The sequence below is a fragment of the Aspergillus glaucus genome, assembly GCF_001890805.1.
Source record: "Aspergillus glaucus CBS 516.65 unplaced genomic scaffold ASPGLscaffold_3, whole genome shotgun sequence".
Taxonomy (NCBI): Eukaryota; Fungi; Ascomycota; class Eurotiomycetes; order Eurotiales; family Aspergillaceae; genus Aspergillus; species Aspergillus glaucus.
Genome location: NW_019170455.1, coordinates 742,537 through 761,231, shown reverse-complemented (window position 1 = coordinate 761,231; position 18,695 = coordinate 742,537). Strand labels below are relative to the sequence as shown.

The 18,695-nt window shown below is 48.9% G+C and overlaps 5 protein-coding genes across 5 annotated transcripts; 2 read left to right on the top strand and 3 right to left on the bottom strand.

Moving 5' to 3' along the window:
* Positions 1 to 108: 108 nt before the first annotated feature.
* Positions 109 to 3,031, bottom strand: pbs2 (mitogen-activated protein kinase kinase PBS2). The gene is made up of 2 exons (XM_022548116.1): positions 970 to 3,031; positions 109 to 916 (listed from the first exon to the last, which is right to left on the bottom strand). Exons 1-2 carry the CDS (start codon positions 2,557 to 2,559, stop codon positions 551 to 553), a joined length of 1,956 nt encoding a protein of 651 aa, XP_022404484.1. The 5' UTR covers positions 2,560 to 3,031; the 3' UTR covers positions 109 to 550.
* Positions 3,032 to 4,346: 1,315 nt separating this feature from the next.
* ASPGLDRAFT_994676 (Auxin Efflux Carrier superfamily) lies at positions 4,347 to 6,887 on the top strand. Its single transcript, XM_022550638.1, has 4 exons — positions 4,347 to 4,840; positions 4,909 to 5,075; positions 5,147 to 6,399; positions 6,450 to 6,887. The coding sequence occupies exons 1-4, from the start codon at positions 4,549 to 4,551 to the stop codon at positions 6,520 to 6,522; spliced, it is 1,785 nt and encodes a 594-aa protein (XP_022404483.1). The 5' UTR covers positions 4,347 to 4,548; the 3' UTR covers positions 6,523 to 6,887.
* A 1,084-nt stretch (positions 6,888 to 7,971) lies between these two features.
* ASPGLDRAFT_118038 (putative choline kinase) lies at positions 7,972 to 10,637 on the top strand (the record flags this gene model as incomplete). Its single annotated transcript, XM_022539922.1, has 5 exons — positions 7,972 to 8,023; positions 8,273 to 9,179; positions 9,233 to 9,752; positions 9,801 to 9,944; positions 9,993 to 10,637. 5 exons carry the CDS (start codon positions 7,972 to 7,974, stop codon positions 10,635 to 10,637), a joined length of 2,268 nt encoding a protein of 755 aa, XP_022404482.1.
* Positions 10,638 to 10,826: 189 nt separating this feature from the next.
* ASPGLDRAFT_79537 (uncharacterized protein) lies at positions 10,827 to 13,123 on the bottom strand (the record flags this gene model as incomplete). Its single annotated transcript, XM_022550026.1, has 5 exons — positions 12,780 to 13,123; positions 12,507 to 12,716; positions 11,967 to 12,457; positions 11,689 to 11,916; positions 10,827 to 11,637 (listed from the first exon to the last, which is right to left on the bottom strand). Exons 1-5 carry the CDS (start codon positions 12,984 to 12,986, stop codon positions 10,827 to 10,829), a joined length of 1,947 nt encoding a protein of 648 aa, XP_022404481.1. The 5' UTR covers positions 12,987 to 13,123.
* A 483-nt stretch (positions 13,124 to 13,606) lies between these two features.
* On the bottom strand, positions 13,607 to 14,465 carry ASPGLDRAFT_22611 (uncharacterized protein; the record flags this gene model as incomplete). Its single annotated transcript, XM_022543199.1, has 2 exons — positions 13,607 to 14,124; positions 14,453 to 14,465. The coding sequence occupies 2 exons, from the start codon at positions 14,463 to 14,465 to the stop codon at positions 13,607 to 13,609; spliced, it is 531 nt and encodes a 176-aa protein (XP_022404480.1).
* Positions 14,466 to 18,695: the final 4,230 nt, after the last annotated feature.

Below are 18,695 nucleotides of genomic sequence, written 5' to 3'. Positions count from 1 at the left end.
AAAAAAAAAACATCAAGCTGGAGTTGCCACACGTGATATGTGCTTTATAAGCAGCTTATCGATGGGACTATTCCAGACCTAGAGTAGATGGAAGAAACAGGATGAATAGTACAACTCTAAGCATAAGCATGTCTAGTTGGAATACATTGAATCTATTTACATAAGACTTTCAAGATAGCAACACAGGCGGAGATATGAGCAAAATCTCCCACCAATGTCCAAAAGAGCAAAAACAGTGAAGAGGTAATAAAAGCAATGCCATATCACATTCATATACAGGATATTCATCACACATGAAAGAATGCAGCTTGAAAGATGCAGACCTTAGGAACTGTGGCTGTCAAGAAGCCAAGCCACGGATATCATAGATCAGGTGGGAAGAGAGAAGGGCAAGAAAGCGAAATGAAAAAGCAAAGAAACCGAGGTCACAAATCATCGCCCAATATGTAGAACTCGCTTCAAATCACTAAAGAAACTCGACAAAGTAGATAAACAAACCGATACGGCCACCAAAATAAAAGGAGGATGTTCAGGGTGAGATTGGGAGGGATCAGGCAGGTTGTTTCAACGCGGTATCTTCCAAAAGCGGGCTTCCAGGAACAGCATCCAGTGGAGCGGCGTGTAGAGCCGGCTTATCTGGAGAAGGTTCTTGCCCAGATGCCAAAACGGCGAGTCGCTCGTTTACCCAATCAGCAACTTCTTTGTCTTCAGTCTCCGCCCCGGAGTCTTCAGGGCCCTTGGCGGCTTCGTCTTCGGTAGGAGGTTGCATGAGTGGTGAGAGCCAGGGGTGTCGCAAGAGCATCGTGTACGAAGGACGGTTATTAGGGTTCTTATCCAAGCACGCGCGAACAAACGCATGCGCATCCTCAGAATAGCCTGTTTCGGGAAGAGTTGGAGCTTCTCCATGGACGATGGCCTGTTAAAAGGTTAAAAACCATACATAAATTTGGGTCTCGACAGGGAACTTACGTGTAACTGGCTGAAAATGTTGTTGAAAGTCTCAGGAGGATAAGGATAACGGCCAAGGGCACATTCAATTACCGATAACCCTAAGCTCCAGATGTCACTCTGGACGCTGTAGGTCCCGGTACTAGTTGCTCCCGACTGCTGCATACCACCACCGGCGATTCGTTCGGGGGCCATGTAACTTTGACACCCAATATTCGTCTTGGCAATACTCGACACCAGATTACCGCTCACACCGAAATCGCAAATCTTGATTTGGCCGCGACTGTTGACAAGGATGTTGGTGGGCTTGACATCGCGATGGATGATGTTGTGGTCGTCTTTTAGGGTCTTCAATCCCATGATGGTGGAGAGCGTTACCTTGCGAAGGATGTTTTCCGGGACACCCTGTTTGTAGATTTTGTCGATTGAACCGCCGTCCATGAATTCAACACATATATAAACTGCCCCTTCTTGGAAAAACGCGCCGTAAAAGTCAATGATGAAAGGTGAGACGCAACGATGGAGAATGTCCAATTCCATGATGATCTGGGCGAATTTACTTTCGTCCAGCTCCAGTCGAATTTCCTTCATCGCCATAACCACACCAGAAAGGTTATCTTGGGGCTTCAGTGCCGGGATTCCATCAGAATTGGAGTCGTCGGGGCCTGCGGGACGACTGAGAATACCTCCAACGCCCGTTCCGGGCTTCCTCATGTGCGGCCGGCTGTGTCGAACCTTGTATACCGTCCCATAGTTTCCTTTGCCTAGTTCATCTAAGCGGTCGACCTCATCCAAAGAAATGTTGAAGCTATGCCCGGAAGAAAATTCCACGCCACCACCGTGGATGACCGCCTTGTTTTTGAAATTGAGCGTACCCGTCATGGTATCAACAAACTCGGAGTATTTGCTGAATACCGACTCTCCACCGGGGGCAGGTCCGTCGGAGGGTTTCCCTGGCGAAGACCCGTTGGGTCCTGCGGCGTCCGAGAGCTTGAGGCCAGGCTTCATCCGTTTGGCAGCTAAGCTGCCTGTCGGCTTAGGGGCATTAGCAGCCGCCGAACCCGCAACAGTAGGTGACGAAACCCAGTTCTTTGCATTGGGACGGGCTTGCGGGGGCAGGCGACCAGGAAGCGGGCCAGGAAGCGGGCCAGGAAGCGGGCCAGGAAGCGGGCCAGCGATCGGCCCACCCGATGGAGGTGACTGCACACCACCATTAGGGGCTCCGGGGCTATTGAGAGACGGAATGGTAGGTGAGGAGGCAGCATGGGGTAAAGACGGAGGGGCACCTTGTCGAGAAAGGGAGAAGGCTTTCATTTTGGCGAGAATATCCTGATTTAGTCCCCCGGATGGCGCCGCACTCATGGACGCTGGGGGGCGCGGAGCGGGACCTCGTCGGGCAGCATTAATCTGACCCAAATGTGTCGAAGAGGCGGAGATACCAGCGGTCATATCCTTTGTTGGACGTAAAGATGGGATGGAAGGTTGTTGGGATTGAGGTGCAGTGGTCGAAGGGGTGGCAACGGGCGAGACATCATCGTCGATGGCATCGGAGCGGTCCCCGTCGGGGAGGGCGACAGGGACGTCTGTGACCGGCTTTTCTTCGATTTGCATGGTGATTAGATGAATAGGAAGGAAAATCGCTCGCGGAAAGGAAAAGGAACGCTGAATGTTTTTATCGAGCGAGGTTTTAAGAGAATGGTCAGGGGTATTGAATTAGGGATTATCTGACGGAGAAGCCCCTTCTCACACTTCTAGTGAAATCGACGTAAGTTCTAATGTTGTTTCGGTAATGCAAGAGTTAAACAGAGAATCGAAGGATTAAGGAGGGTTTCAAAGCAAGTCGAGGCCTTGGAGGGTCGTTCTGGCGGTAGGGAAATTTAAGAGCGAGGCAGAAACGATTCGACGGGGGAAGAGAGTTGGCGGGGGGCAAAGGCCATATAGCAAGCCGGCGAAGGTCAAGGATCGAACAAAACGACAAACAATGATATATCTGTTGGAGCAGAGGGAGTGAATGCACCGGTCAGAAAAAGAAAAAGAAAAAAAGAGACGAAGAATGGGATTGTTGGGGTTCTTCTTGAAGTCTTGTCGAAGGTTGTCAGACAAAGTGATACCATTCTATGAAAATGAACGAGACGGATGGCGCTTAGTCAGCGACAGACTGGTTTTTCTTGCAGCGGGACAGTACACCGGCCAATCAAACGGTGTAGATCGCACCCCGGAGGCGGGCGGAAGATCCGGTCGTTGATGTGGACGATTTCCACGGATGAGTTCATATCAATCAATACAATATAATGGAATCTTGAAGCCTGGGCTCGGATTATACGAGTACCTGCACAGACCCGGCTTCCTTCTGGCGGTCTACTTTGATACCGCAGACTATCTACGTAGGAGGCCGAAGTTGCTATCGGCCATTGATATCCTATCTTCTACTTGAAACAACGTCCACCTACTTTGATAGTCATCGCAAATAGAGCGTTAGAGTACTATGAGGTGAGTACGTAGTCTTTGCCGATCCAAGGTTACTTTGCGGCAAGGATAGACAAAAGGTGCCATAATAAACTCATACATGAGGCCCAGTATGTACTCCGGAGTACCCTCTGTACCCTGATATCGTCTTCCATAGAATGAACTCAGCCACAGCACGTTGTGGCTTGACGAATGAATCACCTGCTCCGATAGAGCTTCTGATTGGCTTATTGGCTACATGAAATCACGATGATCTGGAGGAACTAAACCGGATATAGCAATAATATTCTGTCCAGTGGCGAAAGCCAAGAAGACTATGCCTAAAAGAATCTGTAGAAGGCTTTTTGGGTGATATGGAGATAGCCTGCCATGTATCCCAATCAGAACTCCCATCCATGCTCTAAACTCAATGGTCTCGTATCAGGCTGTGCTCAGTGGCAAATGAGTAGAAATTGATAGTCCGGGGATGACAGAAACTCAACTCCGGCCAAGGATGGCGTGAAATCATGCCATGGCCATAGTTCCTCTTATTGGGTGCCTCTAGTCTGGACTAAGCCAGACGAATGGCCAGAGATATCATCAACTGCAAGGATCATGCTGGGCACTTCAAGTACTTGTATGTATGGAAGTACTTATATGGGCTGAGAACGGGTACTCTGTTGTACCTGTACTGGTTGGGCATCCTTATTCCATGTTTGTTTGTTTGCGGTAACCTCAAAGCATCACTTTTAAGGGAGCGGATCTTGGCTGTCGCCATCCCAAGAAACACAGCCACCATCTCGCATCATGATTGCTTCAACTGAGGTGTACAGCGCAGAGAACTGAGCACTGAAGAGTCGTACTTTTTTTTTTTTTTTTTTTTTTTTAGCCTTTTTTAGAGTTTTATATTCATTTTAATGAACTGGAGTCTTTTATATTATAGAGTAGTATCCCGTAGAGTACATACTACTCTGTAGTAGTGGTTTGACTTCCGCTGCTATCACTGTTCCAGAAAATTTCATTATTCTCCGCCGTCGCGTCATCATTTAGACTACAGACCCGCCTCCCATCTTCATCATTATCGACTCATTTTCATCTTCTCAACCATCTCCTATTCTTTCATCCCGAACTGCTTCTCCAACTACGCCGTGATTGATGGCCATTTTTACCGCGCCCCGATCGTTCCAGTACGCCAATTCCTTGGTCTCGCGCCAGCTGGTATCCCAGTCCGATACAGGCTTCATCACCCCCAGCCAACTCATCGCCAATGGCCGCCATTCGGGGCATCCACCTTTCTTTCATTTAGTTCTGCTGGTCTTCGAGGCCGTCCTTGAGGTAGTATGCGTCAGTTTACCGGGTTATTTCGCTGCCAGACAGGGCATGTTTGATGCGGACGCCCAAAAACTCGTCGCTAATCTCAATGTCACCTTGTTCACCCCTTGTCTGAGTATGCGCCCTATATTCAGTGAGAGAGATGGAAAAGGAGAGCAATAGCTAACGGCTGAACCTCTTTAGTTTTCACGAAACTCGGATCGCAACTCACCGCTGAGAAGTTGACGGATCTAGCCATCATTCCCTTGATCTTCATCATCCAAACCTTCGTGTCGTATCTATGCGCCTTTGTTGTCTCAAAATGCTTTCGATTCAAGAAGCGCCGGTCCAACTTCGTGACGGCTATGGCAGTAAGTGGTGGAACCGATATATCTCATTGGGTTGCGGTGGTTAAGCTAACGGTTACTCTATATGTCTCTAGGTTTTCGGCAATTCCAACTCCCTTCCCATCTCTCTCGTGCTTTCGCTCTCCCAAACTTTGAAGGGTCTTCATTGGGACCGCATACCAAACGATAATGATGACGAAGTGGCCGCGCGAGGAATCCTCTACTTGTTGATCTTCCAACAACTGGGTCAGCTCGTTCGATGGAGCTGGGGCTACCACGTCCTGCTAGCTCCGCGTGAACGCTATCTCGAGGAAGCGGAAAGAGAAGCAGGAGCATCAAGAATCGAACAGGGTCAAGAGCGGTACACCGACAACCCCGAGCAGACAGACCCAGATGAGCCCTTGATTCGAAGCCGAAGCCGAAGCGATCTGTCTCGCCGGCGCACTAGCATCCACACCCATAACGACGAAGAGTTCCATTCTGGTGACCAGACTCCCGTGGGCTCCTACTCGTACTCCAAGACATCCGGTCACGATTCCGATCATGTTGAGGGGAGATTGTGTGAGGACGATCATCCGGATCATTTCCCTCCTCTCATCGCACAGCCACCCCAAGGCCCGTTCCTCCCTCGCCAGAATACCGAGGGTGATATGCTTTCCTTCCCCAATGTCGAACTCGCACACCGGGAAGCATGCCCGCAAAGAGGATGTCTGCAGCAATTCCGAGCTTCTCTCCGTCGGGTTGGCAAGGGTATTACGTACGCTTGGGAAAGACAAGCCGGGGCGGCATTCAGGAAACTCCCGACTGGTCTACAGAAGGGGCTTTTCGGCGTCTGGGACGGGATTCGCAAGTTCGTGCATGGCGCGTGGGATTTTATGAACCCTCCCCTGTGGGCGATGTTGGTCTCCATTGTAGTGGCTTCGGTTCCAACCCTGCAGAAGCTCTTCTTCAGCGAAGGGTCGTTTGTGAACAGTTCAGTGACGCGTGCCATTAACCAGAATGGTCAGGTGGCCGTGCCCTTGATTCTGGTCGTGCTGGGGGCCAACCTGGCGCGGAACACGCTACCGGAAGAGGCCCTAAAAGACTTGGACCACCCCAAAGAGGAGCGCAAGTTGATCATTGCGTCATTGATTGCGCGCATGTTGCTGCCCACCATCATTATGGCACCGTTGCTGGCGCTGCTGGCTAAGTATGTGCCTGTTAGCATCTTGGACGATCCGATCTTCATCATTGTCTGTTTCCTGCTCACGGGAGCGCCGTCGGCATTGCAACTGGCTCAGATTTGTCAAATCAACAATGTCTATGTCAGTGCCATGTCGAACTTGCTTTTCCAGAGCTATGTTGTCTGGTAAGTCTTTTCCGAATCTTTTTCTCTATAACCATACTAACAATGGCCAGGATCCTTCCGTCGACTCTTGTTCTGGTCATGTGTGCCATGGAAGTTGTCGAGTGGGCGTCCGCTACTACATGAGTTATGTATTCTTTTGTCGTTCACAGTATGATGATATGGCGTTGGGGTTGGTATCGGGTTATTTTCTTTCCTTCGCTTTTCTCTGGATGATCATGTATACATATTGTTATCCGATAGTAATTTCCGGGAGTTGTATCTCGTACGCTTTGATGTCAACGAGAAACGAGAAATAGTTCTTTTTTGCATCTGTGCACTGATACTTAGCGTGATTATATAAACCCCACCTTCTCCTCACTTCGACTTCCACTTCCTGCTATTCCTCAGTGACAGTTCTGTCAATACTCGTCGAACATCTCGGATCAAACCCAAAGCGACATTAAGATCCAGATGATAACCGAAGAAGCCCATGCAACATGGCTCTGTATAGGAGGAAGAAGATGTTGATGCCAGTGCACCATTCCCGAGCGACAAGTCAGTATGAGAGATGAGACAGACATCTATGAAGATGGTGTCCACCAGCCCGACAGCAGACAAGACAGATGATGTTTCAACTTGAATTAGCACGTTGTATCAACTCCCAGTGCGACCTCTTGTCTTATGGAGTATAATCCAAGTCTCAGTACGAGTATTCAACGCCAACTAGACGTTGACGAGTCAGTTACGATGATCCAATCTCCGTTGCACTCTATCATGCCACTGTGCTTATCTGGGGTTGCTTCATGTCTTATCTCGTCCCGATGCGACTTTTCGTATCTGTTTGCCTCCTCTTGTTGGCCGAAAGCGGATATCTCACACGCGACAAGACAAACAAGGAGCGGGAGAGCTGAACATGAGTAGCTGAGCGGGCCATGTTCTGTTTCTTATTTCCACCATCACCACGCGCGGGTGGCTGACCTTTTTCTTGGTTAGGAAAAGCTTGCGGCTTTTTAAAGTGCGTGGTTTTTCGAGCTCAAACCAGCCCGTGGTCTTTGTACGTATACGAGCAAAAAGGGAAAAGTCACGAGCAGGGTGTGATAAGCACCTGATTTGACTTGGCTTGGATTCATCTTTTTTTGCCATCTCGAGGCATCACTTTTCTTCAATCATTCTTATGCTCTTCTATCACCCTATTTGGCTTTGATAGTTGATGGTTGAGATCTCTATCAAAAAGGACCCTGAATTTGACTTACCCCAAAGGTCCCGACCGCTTTCTCTCCGACGTCCCATTAAAAAAAAAAAAAAAAAGAAAAAAGGAACCAGGCACCCCACTTGGTCTTCTTGTGATTTCTATCTTTTCCCTCATTCTGTGACCCTCTTCTCAGTCTGCCTCTTTGTGTCCCAAAGATTCAGTGCAATTGGGCATCATTTTCTTGCACGGGGAACTGGCGATTTGGTTGCGCTGCTTTCGTCCGTGGTTCATTGATAGTTGACCTCTTGAATCGTTTCTCTACCTCTACCGGTGTGGCCCTCACAATCATAGACCCTCAATCTAGCGACTCCAGATCCCCGCTGTCATTCCCAGATCAAATCATGCCCTCGTTCACCGACCACAACGGGGGGGACTCCGGTTCTGAGCTGCCAGGTGGGTTATCCTCCCGCACTGTTCATTTGATCTATTCTATTTTTTGAATTTGGCTCCCCTTTTTGCCTTTTCTGTCTGTGGTTCGGCGGGGACTGTCTCGCGTGCTCTCCGTATTACAGTTCTTACCGTCCCCGCAGCCATCACCTTTTCGTCACTTTTTTTTTTTTTTTTTTTTTTTTTTTTTTTTTTGCTTCCCTTCTTCCTTTACTGTCTGTCTCCATTTTGAAATGAATTCTGACACAGGTCAAGGTATACAGCCTATCCTGGGTACTGGCCTCAACGTCCGCTCTCCCAAGATTACAATTGACAATGGAAATGGAAATACGACCATGACTCCGCCGGATGGACACGTTCCCAGAAAACACCGTGCGTCGGTGGGAAAGAAGACCACCGCGCGACCACCGACATACAACGAGTTCGCGCTAGATGATACGGAGCCAAACGGTGCGAATGATCCTCAGGATACTTTGTTCAGCCAGGTGTACGAGTGGCTTCAGCATGAGAAAGCGAAGCAACGGGGTCACAAGTTGCGGATATCGGGCGATGGGAATGGGATGGATAGTGCGCTGGCAAGTGATGGAGATGATGATGATGATGATGAAGATACCCACGCTCAACCGAGGACCGCTGCGTCCAAGAACAAGACTTTAGCCCTCGAGGGATTGGAAAAAATCCTGCTCGAATACACCACTTCTCGATACGATGGCAGCAACACCTCCGTTTCCTCCACGCGACGATTTGGCCGCCGGCGCCAGGGTAAGAAGGGTCTGCGCAGGGCCTCCGCCTCCGAGTCTGATAACCTGGATGTCGAGTACGGTGTGCCTTATGTTGATGCATCGCTGGATAACTCCAGGACACTGGGATACAGCGGTGGCGCCGCGGAGGACGAACAGGATGGGGCCACGACTGATTCGAAGCGCGCTAAGGAACGAGATGCTTGGTTGACATTCAAGAACGAGATTGTCCGTTTGGCTCATACGATGGGGGTCAAGGGGTGGCGGAAGTTCCCTAAGGAGTGTGCTGGTGATATTGATGTGGTTCGACTTAGCGGTGCTTTGACCAATGCGGTCTATGTCGTGACACCACCGGCAAACCTTCCACCTCCTCCTAGAGCGGAAGATGGATCTTATACTCTGGTTCCTAGACGGTCTCCTCAGTAAGTTTCTGCACTTTTTTCTGGCGACTTTGTCTGACTCCTTTCTTCTACAGGAAACTTTTGCTTCGTATCTACGGTCCCCAAGTGGAACACCTGATCGACAGAGAAAAAGAGCTACAGATCCTCCGCCGCCTGGGCCGAAAGAACATTGGACCTAAAGTGCTGGGCACTTTTAACAATGGCCGATTCGAGCAATACTTTGAAGCCCGAACCCTCACCCCAGAGGATCTGCGGTACCCAGACACAATGAAGTCGATCGCCAAGCGGATGAGAGAATTGCACGATGGCATTGAGCTGGAGAAGGAGGAACGCGAAGGCGGTCCTATGGTCCTCAAGAACTGGGATAAATGGGTTGACCGCTGCGAGCAAGTGATCAGTTGGCTGGACAAGGAGATCCAATCGGACCACAACGATGCGAAGGCGCAGGGTGAATCGTGGCGTCGTCGTGGTTTCGTCTGTGGTGTCCCGTGGCCGTTGTTTAGGAGGGCGGTTGACCATTACCGCAAGTGGCTTGAGGATACTTGTGGTGGTGCTGATGAGATTAAGCGCCAGCTTGTTTTTGCGCATAACGATGTGAGTTCCCTCTACGTTTGTTAGATTGGGCATGTGCTAATGTCGCAGACGCAATACGGCAACCTCCTCCGTCTAGAACCCAAGTCCGAATCGCCATTGCTACTCCCTGCAAACGAGCACAAGCAACTAGTCGTCATCGACTTCGAATACGCATCAGCCAACACCCCCGGCTTCGAATTCGCCAACCACTTCGTGAGTCCCCTCTCCACTTATCAAGATATTCAACCGCTAACCAACCAGTCCGAATGGTGCTACAACTACATGGACCCCGAATACTCCTACTACTTCGACATCAAACAATACCCAACCCCCGAACAACAACACAACTTCATCTCCGCCTACGTCTCCCACCGCCCCTTCAACGGCCAGTCTTCGGTATCACCATCAGGAACCCCGCGAATGCGCGCCGCAACATCCAACCCACCAACATTCAACCTCGACGACCACGACCCCAACCAGACCCAGAAATACGCAGACGCCGAAAAGGCCGCTGAAGACATCCACGAGGCTGAAGTACAGTTCTTCATGAGACAGACTCGTCTGTGGAGAGTCATTAACTCCGCGCAATGGGTTGCTTGGGGTGTAGTCCAGGCTAAGGTGCCAGGCATGGAAGAAGGTATCGCAGCAGCTGAGGCCGAAAGGGCACGACAACAAGGCCACGAGAACGGTCACGGCCAAAATGAAAACGGCAACGGACACTCGAACGGCTCTGCTGAACAAGAAAACGGTGGCGATGGCGATGACGATGACTTTGATTACCTTGCGTACGCGCAGGACCGGGCTATGATTTTCTGGGCTGATATGCTTGCATTTGGCCTTGTGAAGGAGGATGAGCTGCCGAGCCATGTGGTTGAGCATGTTAAGTCCCGGACTCTGGAGTATTAGTTATTTATTATCGTTGTTTTATCGAGTAATTATTGAAAGGCATGACTGACGACTTTGTTGCTGGTCCGGCGTTACGTTATGTAAATAGCAATGTCATTTATCACTGACTTAGTTATATGCATATGCTTCCATATCTGTTTCTTAACCCCCCATTCAACCTGCACTCCACTCCACTTCATTGGGTGCAAGCTAATAACTCTCCCAAAACTGTGCATCAATAGCAACCAACCGATTAAACAACTGATTCCTCCCCTTCATCCCCGTCAAATGATAACACTGCCCAACCTCCCTCCCACAAACCACCAACCCATCCGCAACCTCCTTACTCTTCACCGTCAACTCCACAATCAACTTCCCCTTCCACCCGAGCCCCTCCGTCTTCTTCAACTCCCTAATCTCAGTAACAGGGATCTGAAAAAGCACCTTACTATCCTTCTGGTTCTCAATCCGTAGATCATCCAGCGCACCCGAGTTCTGGGTAGTAAAGTAGAGTAAAGGCGGTTCCTTAGAGGAGTCGATGACGACTGTTCCGCGCTTGCGTTCGAATTTTGCTTCGAATTTCAGCGGGCCCATGGGTGCTGTTATGAAGCCTTTGCGCTGCAGCATGCCGAGGAGGTTTTGGGTGTGTGCGGAGCCGGCGATGGCCATGGCGCGGTCGAGGGCGATGTGGGATTGGATGGCTGTGGTGATTGTGCGGCGGAAGATTTTGAAGAGTTTGGTGAGCCAGCGGCGTTTGCTGGGTTTGGGGGGTTCGAGGGAGTCGGCGGAGGGTTGTTTTTGGAGGTCCGTTGGGGGGTCGCGGTTAGTATTGTTGTCGTTGTTGTTGTCGCCGTTGGTGATGAGGTTGTTGGAGTTGTTGGATTTCCTGCGGGAGATGGGCCATGAGGGTTCGATATTTGAGGAGCCTGGTGGAGGGGGAAGAGGGGAGGAGTTCATTTCGCCGATACGGAGCAGGGTTAACGTGAGTTGGGCGTTTGTAGGGACTCCTTTCAGGAGTGTTCTAGGATATTATTAGCATGGCAAAGCAAAGCAGGTGAGTTAAGGGACATACTTTTGCATATCCAAACTGTCCTTCCAGTTTGGAACTTTGCGGTTCAAAAAGTCCACTGTCCATTCAAAGACCGGATCGCCAAAGAATCCGAATCCGATAGCGAAACCAATGCCCTTGACAATCACATAGCTTGACGTGATGAGGGAGGCAAAGCAGATAGAGACCAAGATTCCCACCAATTGCAGACGAGCTGATATAGCAAAGAATGGCGGTGTTGGCGAAAAGACGCTGGATACCATTAGCATTATTGATGGCCTGTAATCCAAAGGACAACATACTTGGCAAATCTCTCATATAGATCTGTAATATCACTGATAACCCGCATCGTCTGATTCGTAGCCTTGAATACCTTCTTCTTCATAGGCTTCTCAGTCTTGTCTTCAGCCGGGGCATTCTCACCCGGCGCCTCTGTTGTCACTGGCACCACTTCCGTCGAACCAGGCATAGATGGAGTCTCCGGGATTTCCTCAGCTAGAGTCTCGGTTGAACTCTCAGCCACACCCTGGCCGTATTTCCCAGCGGCACCTTCGACAGCAACAGTGGCGACCATGTTGACTAAGTTGCTAGCCTCTTGCTCTGCTGCTTCACCCTTGTGTTCCTCCGAAACGCCAGTGATGCTATCGTGCGATTCATACTGCCCGGGCTTTTCATCGGGTTCAACCGGTTCAGGGAAAAGCAATGGCCGGACTGGCGAGAATATGATCAAGGCAATAAGGACGCTGGAGAGGGCAGGGATAAGGAGATCGACGAGCCACGCGACAAAATAGAACTATGATTGTCAGCAATTATATTGACACAAACTCCGGGTATCTGCATACTGCACAGAACTTTGCTGTCCGTCGAGGCTCCTTCCACGACCGCAACCTGCCAATATGATTGAAGAAACTGGAGAATCCGATGATCACCGAAGTATAGAATCGTTCCAAAGTTATCCGAAGCTTTTCAGGAGGGTATTTTTCGTCTTCAGCGCGGTTAAGGTCGAGCGCCTTTAGGGGAGCTTCTTCTGCGGCTTTCACATAATAGATTTGCTGTGCACGTGCTATATTAGCAAATGATCTGGGTCGCATTGACTGGGCGCAGATAAAACACACCTTGTTAAACCGCCGAATAAGCATCCATAAGTCCTCATTCGACAATCCCTCTGCTAGAGTTTCCTCCAGCGTCCTGGAAGACGGCCGATATTTGATCTCAGGAGGGTTCGGATGGTTCCTAGCCAGCGCGCTGTCGCCCGTCTCTGTCCGGACTAGATCATGGCTGTCTGTATCATCCAATGACCCTGGTAAATGTTCCTGGCTCATCGTGATGGTCAAAGGTCTAATTGGAGGAGATGTTTGTTTTGTGTTGGGGATTATTCGAAAAGGGTCCAGTTTTCAATCATGGGTTATGCCGGTCGATGACATCATACCCAGGGGCATTGGGGCAGTGAAACGATACCTTTTACCCCGCGTTTTTGGTTGTTTACGCGTGCTTTTATTTCTTTTGATGATTTTTGTACAAATGAGCAAGCATGGAGCATGGAATGCTTTGAGCAGGCATTGGGTGATATTCCTGTCAAGCTGAGCTTATGCTGTACCTGTCCGGGAAGCTTAACGTGGAGAAGCTGGGTGCGGACCAATCCGAAGGGTGCAATTATATAATTCCATTATCCAGCACCGTATCAAAGGCGAGAGTCTTCGCAAGTATCAAGTAACCCAGATCTCAATACGATTGGACTTCAGCCAAACACGTCTGTGACTCTGTGCTAGACTTGGGCATTCCCAATATGCTCAAACCACGTTAGCACCGCAGCATAATATCTAGGCCGGGAAAACCACTATTTCTCTCGATGGTTGCCACGTATGGGTCGGTAGTGGAAATGTCATTTTCCCTTTCTTGTTCCGAATTTCTCGGCGACGGCAACAGCGATGGCCAGACCAAACTAAGGAGAGCGCAAAGATGTTTCGTTGGTCGAGGCGGTTGCGGTTACTTCCCAAGGAACGGTCCAGGCTTCATCGAGCTCTCTGAGTTGGTCAAGTGTCATGGGGTCGAAGATGTCGAATGATTCGTCGAGGTAGGTTCCATTCTCAGTGCGACTTGACCTCTGGACCGTGCGGAAACCAGCATGCATGATAGGGACCTTAATCACCTTCACATTCTTACTGGCCAGGTTGTATTGGTGATCAGTGACGAAGCCTTTGTTGGGTGTGTCATGTCCGCTGGAAACAGGAATAACCTGGACAGCTTTTCCAGCAGTATTCTGGGAGATGTTCAAGCATCCATTGAGACCGGTGATGCTCCCAATGATATTGCCGGTACAGTCGTCGGTGTCATGAACATTAAGAGTATATTTGTCGTTGTTGAAGTTGTCAATTTTAGCTAGCACAGAATTGGAAATCCCCTCGTTCAATGCAGTGCAGGTACTTGGTTCAACGAGTCGGTCGATCCCAACTTGTGCGCCTGTACAGCGTTTACCAGTAAACTCAAGCACTCGATATGCCAATGATGTGGCAAAGAGCGCTGAATAGACTAGAGAGCAAAGCATCCTTCTTCTTGGTCCCGATGGAAGGGGGACGTTTGTCAGGAAAGGCAAAGGTTCTGCGTGCCTGGTATCTTTGCAGCTCCTTGCTAAAAAAAAAAAAAAAAAAAAAAATGCTGGTTGATTTTGTACATTGTGCTCACGGAATCGCCGGAACTTGTCTCCAGAATCTGTTAGCGTCTCGGATCAAATAGGACAATCTCTGCTACTCTGTTTACATGCCCCATTGTTCAAGCGAAACTAATATACATAAGTAGGCCATGTGGAGTCTTGGCCAGGATTCGGATTAGACTCGCGAGAATCCACGGTCACGACCGTTGCCAAGTATAATTATTGGGCCCACGGTGGATCATCCGGGCACTTTTGCCAGGCAACATTCTGAGACAATCGAAGTACAGTCCACTCCTTGGTGGATTCTGTCCGGAGTAAGGCACCGTTGTCCCGAGAGGCCCCAGAGTAGATTGTGGTTCGGCGTGGGCCGCGAATAAGTCGGGGTGTAGGTATCATCCTTTGGAATATTGAATTGCCATGGAGCGTCAGGGGCGAGGTTCAGGATCAATAGTTTGGTCAGGGAGTTTCCTCGTTGCTGGGGTGTCGGAAAGAGATGAATTTTGTTGTTTGGTTCCCCACACAACTAATTTCCGGGATGCCGAGCTGTGAGCCCTATGCCGCTATCGCAGGCCAGATACTCCAGTATACACGGTACACTAGCATCTGTACTCAGTTGTTATCCGTAACCTTTTGAGTATATATATTTTGGCAGAAGATAGGTGAATGCTCCAGCGAAGCAGGTTAAAAACCGGCGAGAAATCCGGCGAACTTGCGTCCACCATGGATGGAAGTTGAAGAGAAAGAGAGGGAGAGAGGGAGTTTACTTCTTGGCACCTTCCTATGTCATTGAAAGAAAGGTGACTATTGCGCAACTGAGTTAGGACGCAACGAGTACGCGCGTGACTCACGGCGAGTCCAAAGCCGGACTCCGTTCCCTTCAAACGTGACTCCCATTCAGCAACCCCCCGTCCCCATATTTCCTCACATGCCTTTCAAGCAAGTCCATCACTCCAAACGCATAGGCATACTATTTATAGGAGTATAGGAGAAAAACAAGATGAGCCTCATCCTTCCTGAGGCTCATCACGAACAACTCACACACACCCCATAGGGCCAAACTCAAAATCGATATCCACAGCATTGCCCAGAAACCCACCTGAAACGAAGTGGGATAAATATGTCTACACAGCCACAAGCCTTACTATCATCGTTTATCGCACTGCGTAGGGTAATTCGATGTTATCTGTCAGAGCCGCAATGCAAGCCACTGCAGTGGAGCAGGGTTAGATGGTGATACAATGCAGGGCCATGTAAGACCCCACGATGTATACAATACAATGCGATGCAGTGCCACATAGTAACGATCCGTCACGGAGGGAAGGTAAAAAGGGGTATCTACTCCGGATTATGTGCATTGTAGACCAATGGGTCAGCGCCAGCGCATAGGGGAATCTGCACACCAGGGAATAGCAGGGCATGGCAGTAGCGGGATATATTCTATAGGGATTCCGGAACATAAAGAACCAATTAAATTGAATTGGAATTGACTGAGTTGGACTGATGCTGGGTATGCAGTATCACTGCTTACGCATAACAGATGTACTCTATACGGAGTAATACGGCAAGTAGATGTCAATTTAGCACAAGTAGAGCTTAGCATGTTTATTTGCTGCATTAATAATTTACAATGAATAACTAATAATAACGCATGCTGACCTCACTTGGAATCGCGAATTACCATGGATAAAGATGTTCTATGTATGGGGTTAAATCTCAAGGGTACCGCTACTTGATGCAATCGTCATCATTATTAATCTTCTGCATACGGAGTACCCCGAGAACATAGAATGACAGCTGAATACCCGTGGTTATCTTCCTCGTCTATCGCTGATTCCAGATATGCTACCCCAAGGGTACTGGATCTGGCTAACCCGAATCGGAATTCGGGAACGAGATACAATGGTCCATGTATTCTGCTCCCAACGGATTGCAGAAGAAGATATAGATGCGTCTAGATTGTATTATATTGTGAATGGAGATAAGGTCTTTGTATAACCGTGGATGTTCTCGAATTAGTGAATAATCGCACATCATCAGCTTGCCCGATGACTAGGATGTTCATAAATGGGAAGGCAGACGAACTCATTGTATAACTAACTCCAGGGCATTTATCAGCAAGGCTAAGGCGTTGTGCTAGCACGCTATTAGGCTCAGTTCGCGCTAAATTGGCGTCATGGCACGGTCCTATTCAACGCATAACTAAGCACATCTAGTCCTAGTATCATAAACGCCCTATTGACCTCTTGGCTGCTCGGGTATATGAAAACGCAAAGGGTCAATGATTTCCCAAGCGCGTCGGCTCCCATTATGCTGACGTAGGGGTGTCCGTAGATCCCAATCATGTGATGGACCTGTAATGTATGGGCCAAGGATACGGCGTATCGAGACCGACCAGATCATCAGGGTCGCCGGATAGCTGGATCGATCAATGCTCCATAAACTGAGAACGGAAACTGTTCATCACTCTAATGTCACTAAGAACAGTAGACCAGTTCCCAATAAGGGACTGCATTGGCGATAAGGCCTCGCTTAGCGAGTCATGAAGACATGGAAATGGATCTTGTCGGGATTTCCGTATTCCGTACTGACAAGTGCGGAGAAAATAGCAACCATGGTTCTGATTGGGGGCTTTGGTCCGGGCTTTGAGCGGCGGGACGGCAATCTCCGATGATACCATTTTGGGAGATAGGTCGATTTTCGATTTTCGATTTTCCCAATAAACAGTTCGGAGTATCTACGACTAGTTTAGTCATGGACAATGATGCATTAGGTGGTGAATGGGTTTTTGTTCCCGTGGGTGAGATGTCATGGACGTTGTGGATATCGCTGCATGCGTCGAATTGTACCGTTTTCTGGCGCAACGTGGGTGAAAGGGAGGCGAGGTGTCAAAGGGTGTTTCTTTTTTGTTATTGAGGCTCAGTTTGAGTTGGGGCGGGTCTTTGGGGGGAAATCTTATCCCTAACCAGGTTAAGGCAGAAATCAGTGATACGCCGAAGTACGGATACTCTGTGCTCCGATTCAGTATGCTGTCCGCAAGGTCTTTTTTCTGAGGTTCTTATTTGCTTTTCTCTCTGAATGCTTGGTAATAATTATACTGAGTTGGGTAGTGAGTGTTTATCATTGGATAAAAAGAGGAAAATCAGACGAAACGTGTCATCGTCCTGAGGCATTCGACAAGTTACTGTACAGAGCGTTTCGTACCGTACTGTATTCTGTAACAGCGATACAGGGTGCCCCCCTACGGAGACATGTCACGGGGGATCTCGGTCTTAAATGGCCCCACTTTAGACCCCAGGATCTCTGCTAATATACGAATGTACCAATAACAGGCTCTAGTCTCAGCCGCGATGGACCCCGGCCCGCAGCTCCGGGCAGCGACCGAAAAAGAAGATGGGCAGCTTGACAGGAGCCAAACTTTAGGCAGTGTCCGTTTTGTCTTTTGCGGTCAGTCCGTGCTTTTGATAACGATCAGAATCCATACATCTAAACGATAAGATCACTCGAAGCTTCATTGGATTCTATTTTGATCATGCTATTTTATTCGAAGGATATGATTCTCTGGTACGGAGTAGATGTACACCATCACCGGCGCCTGGGGAAAGTGGGGGTGGTTGGCAAAAGACAAGGATCATGCTGGTCCGCATTCATCAATAAAGTTGTTCCACTAACCAGTCAATGCACGGAACATGGTTGGATATTCTCGATATTATTATTATTATTATTATTATTGCCCAGAAGTCTGGAGTCACACATCATCATTATGATTCTTGATCCATCGCTGCCATGAGAAGATGTAGTCTTACTACAGTATGCAGGAATGCAGGATGTATGTGCTGTGTTTTATATTTTTACTGTACAAGAATATCATACTCACAACGGGGAAGCCGAGATTCGTCCATTTGACCAGTGAGCGGTCTAAAAATCCCAACAGCAACCAACAAGCACATAGCACGGAGACCGGAGCACAGAGATCCCGACGACTGCACTTGTAGGGAATGAGTATTATTTCCCGATCTGGAATAGCACATGCGGCTCTTACCTCATTGATCGAGACCCAACCACGGTTCACTTGGGGCCGGTAGCTTGGCGCCAAGCATGTGCCCATCGGACGGTATGGTACGGTAAATACGGTTACAGGACACCCCAGGATGGCAACTGAACTGTGAATCAGAGCAGCAAGTTATGTTTGGATGGGCAATAGGAATGGGCGTCAGGGGATAATTCTAGACAGTATTATTTGCTTTTTTCCGCGGAAATGAGATGAATTAAAAAAAAAAAAAATAATAATAATAATAATAAGTTGTGGTTCGACCATATTATCTTCACCACCCAACTAGATCAGCATCGCCAAAAGAAGGACGAGGCTGTGGATTGTTCCCAC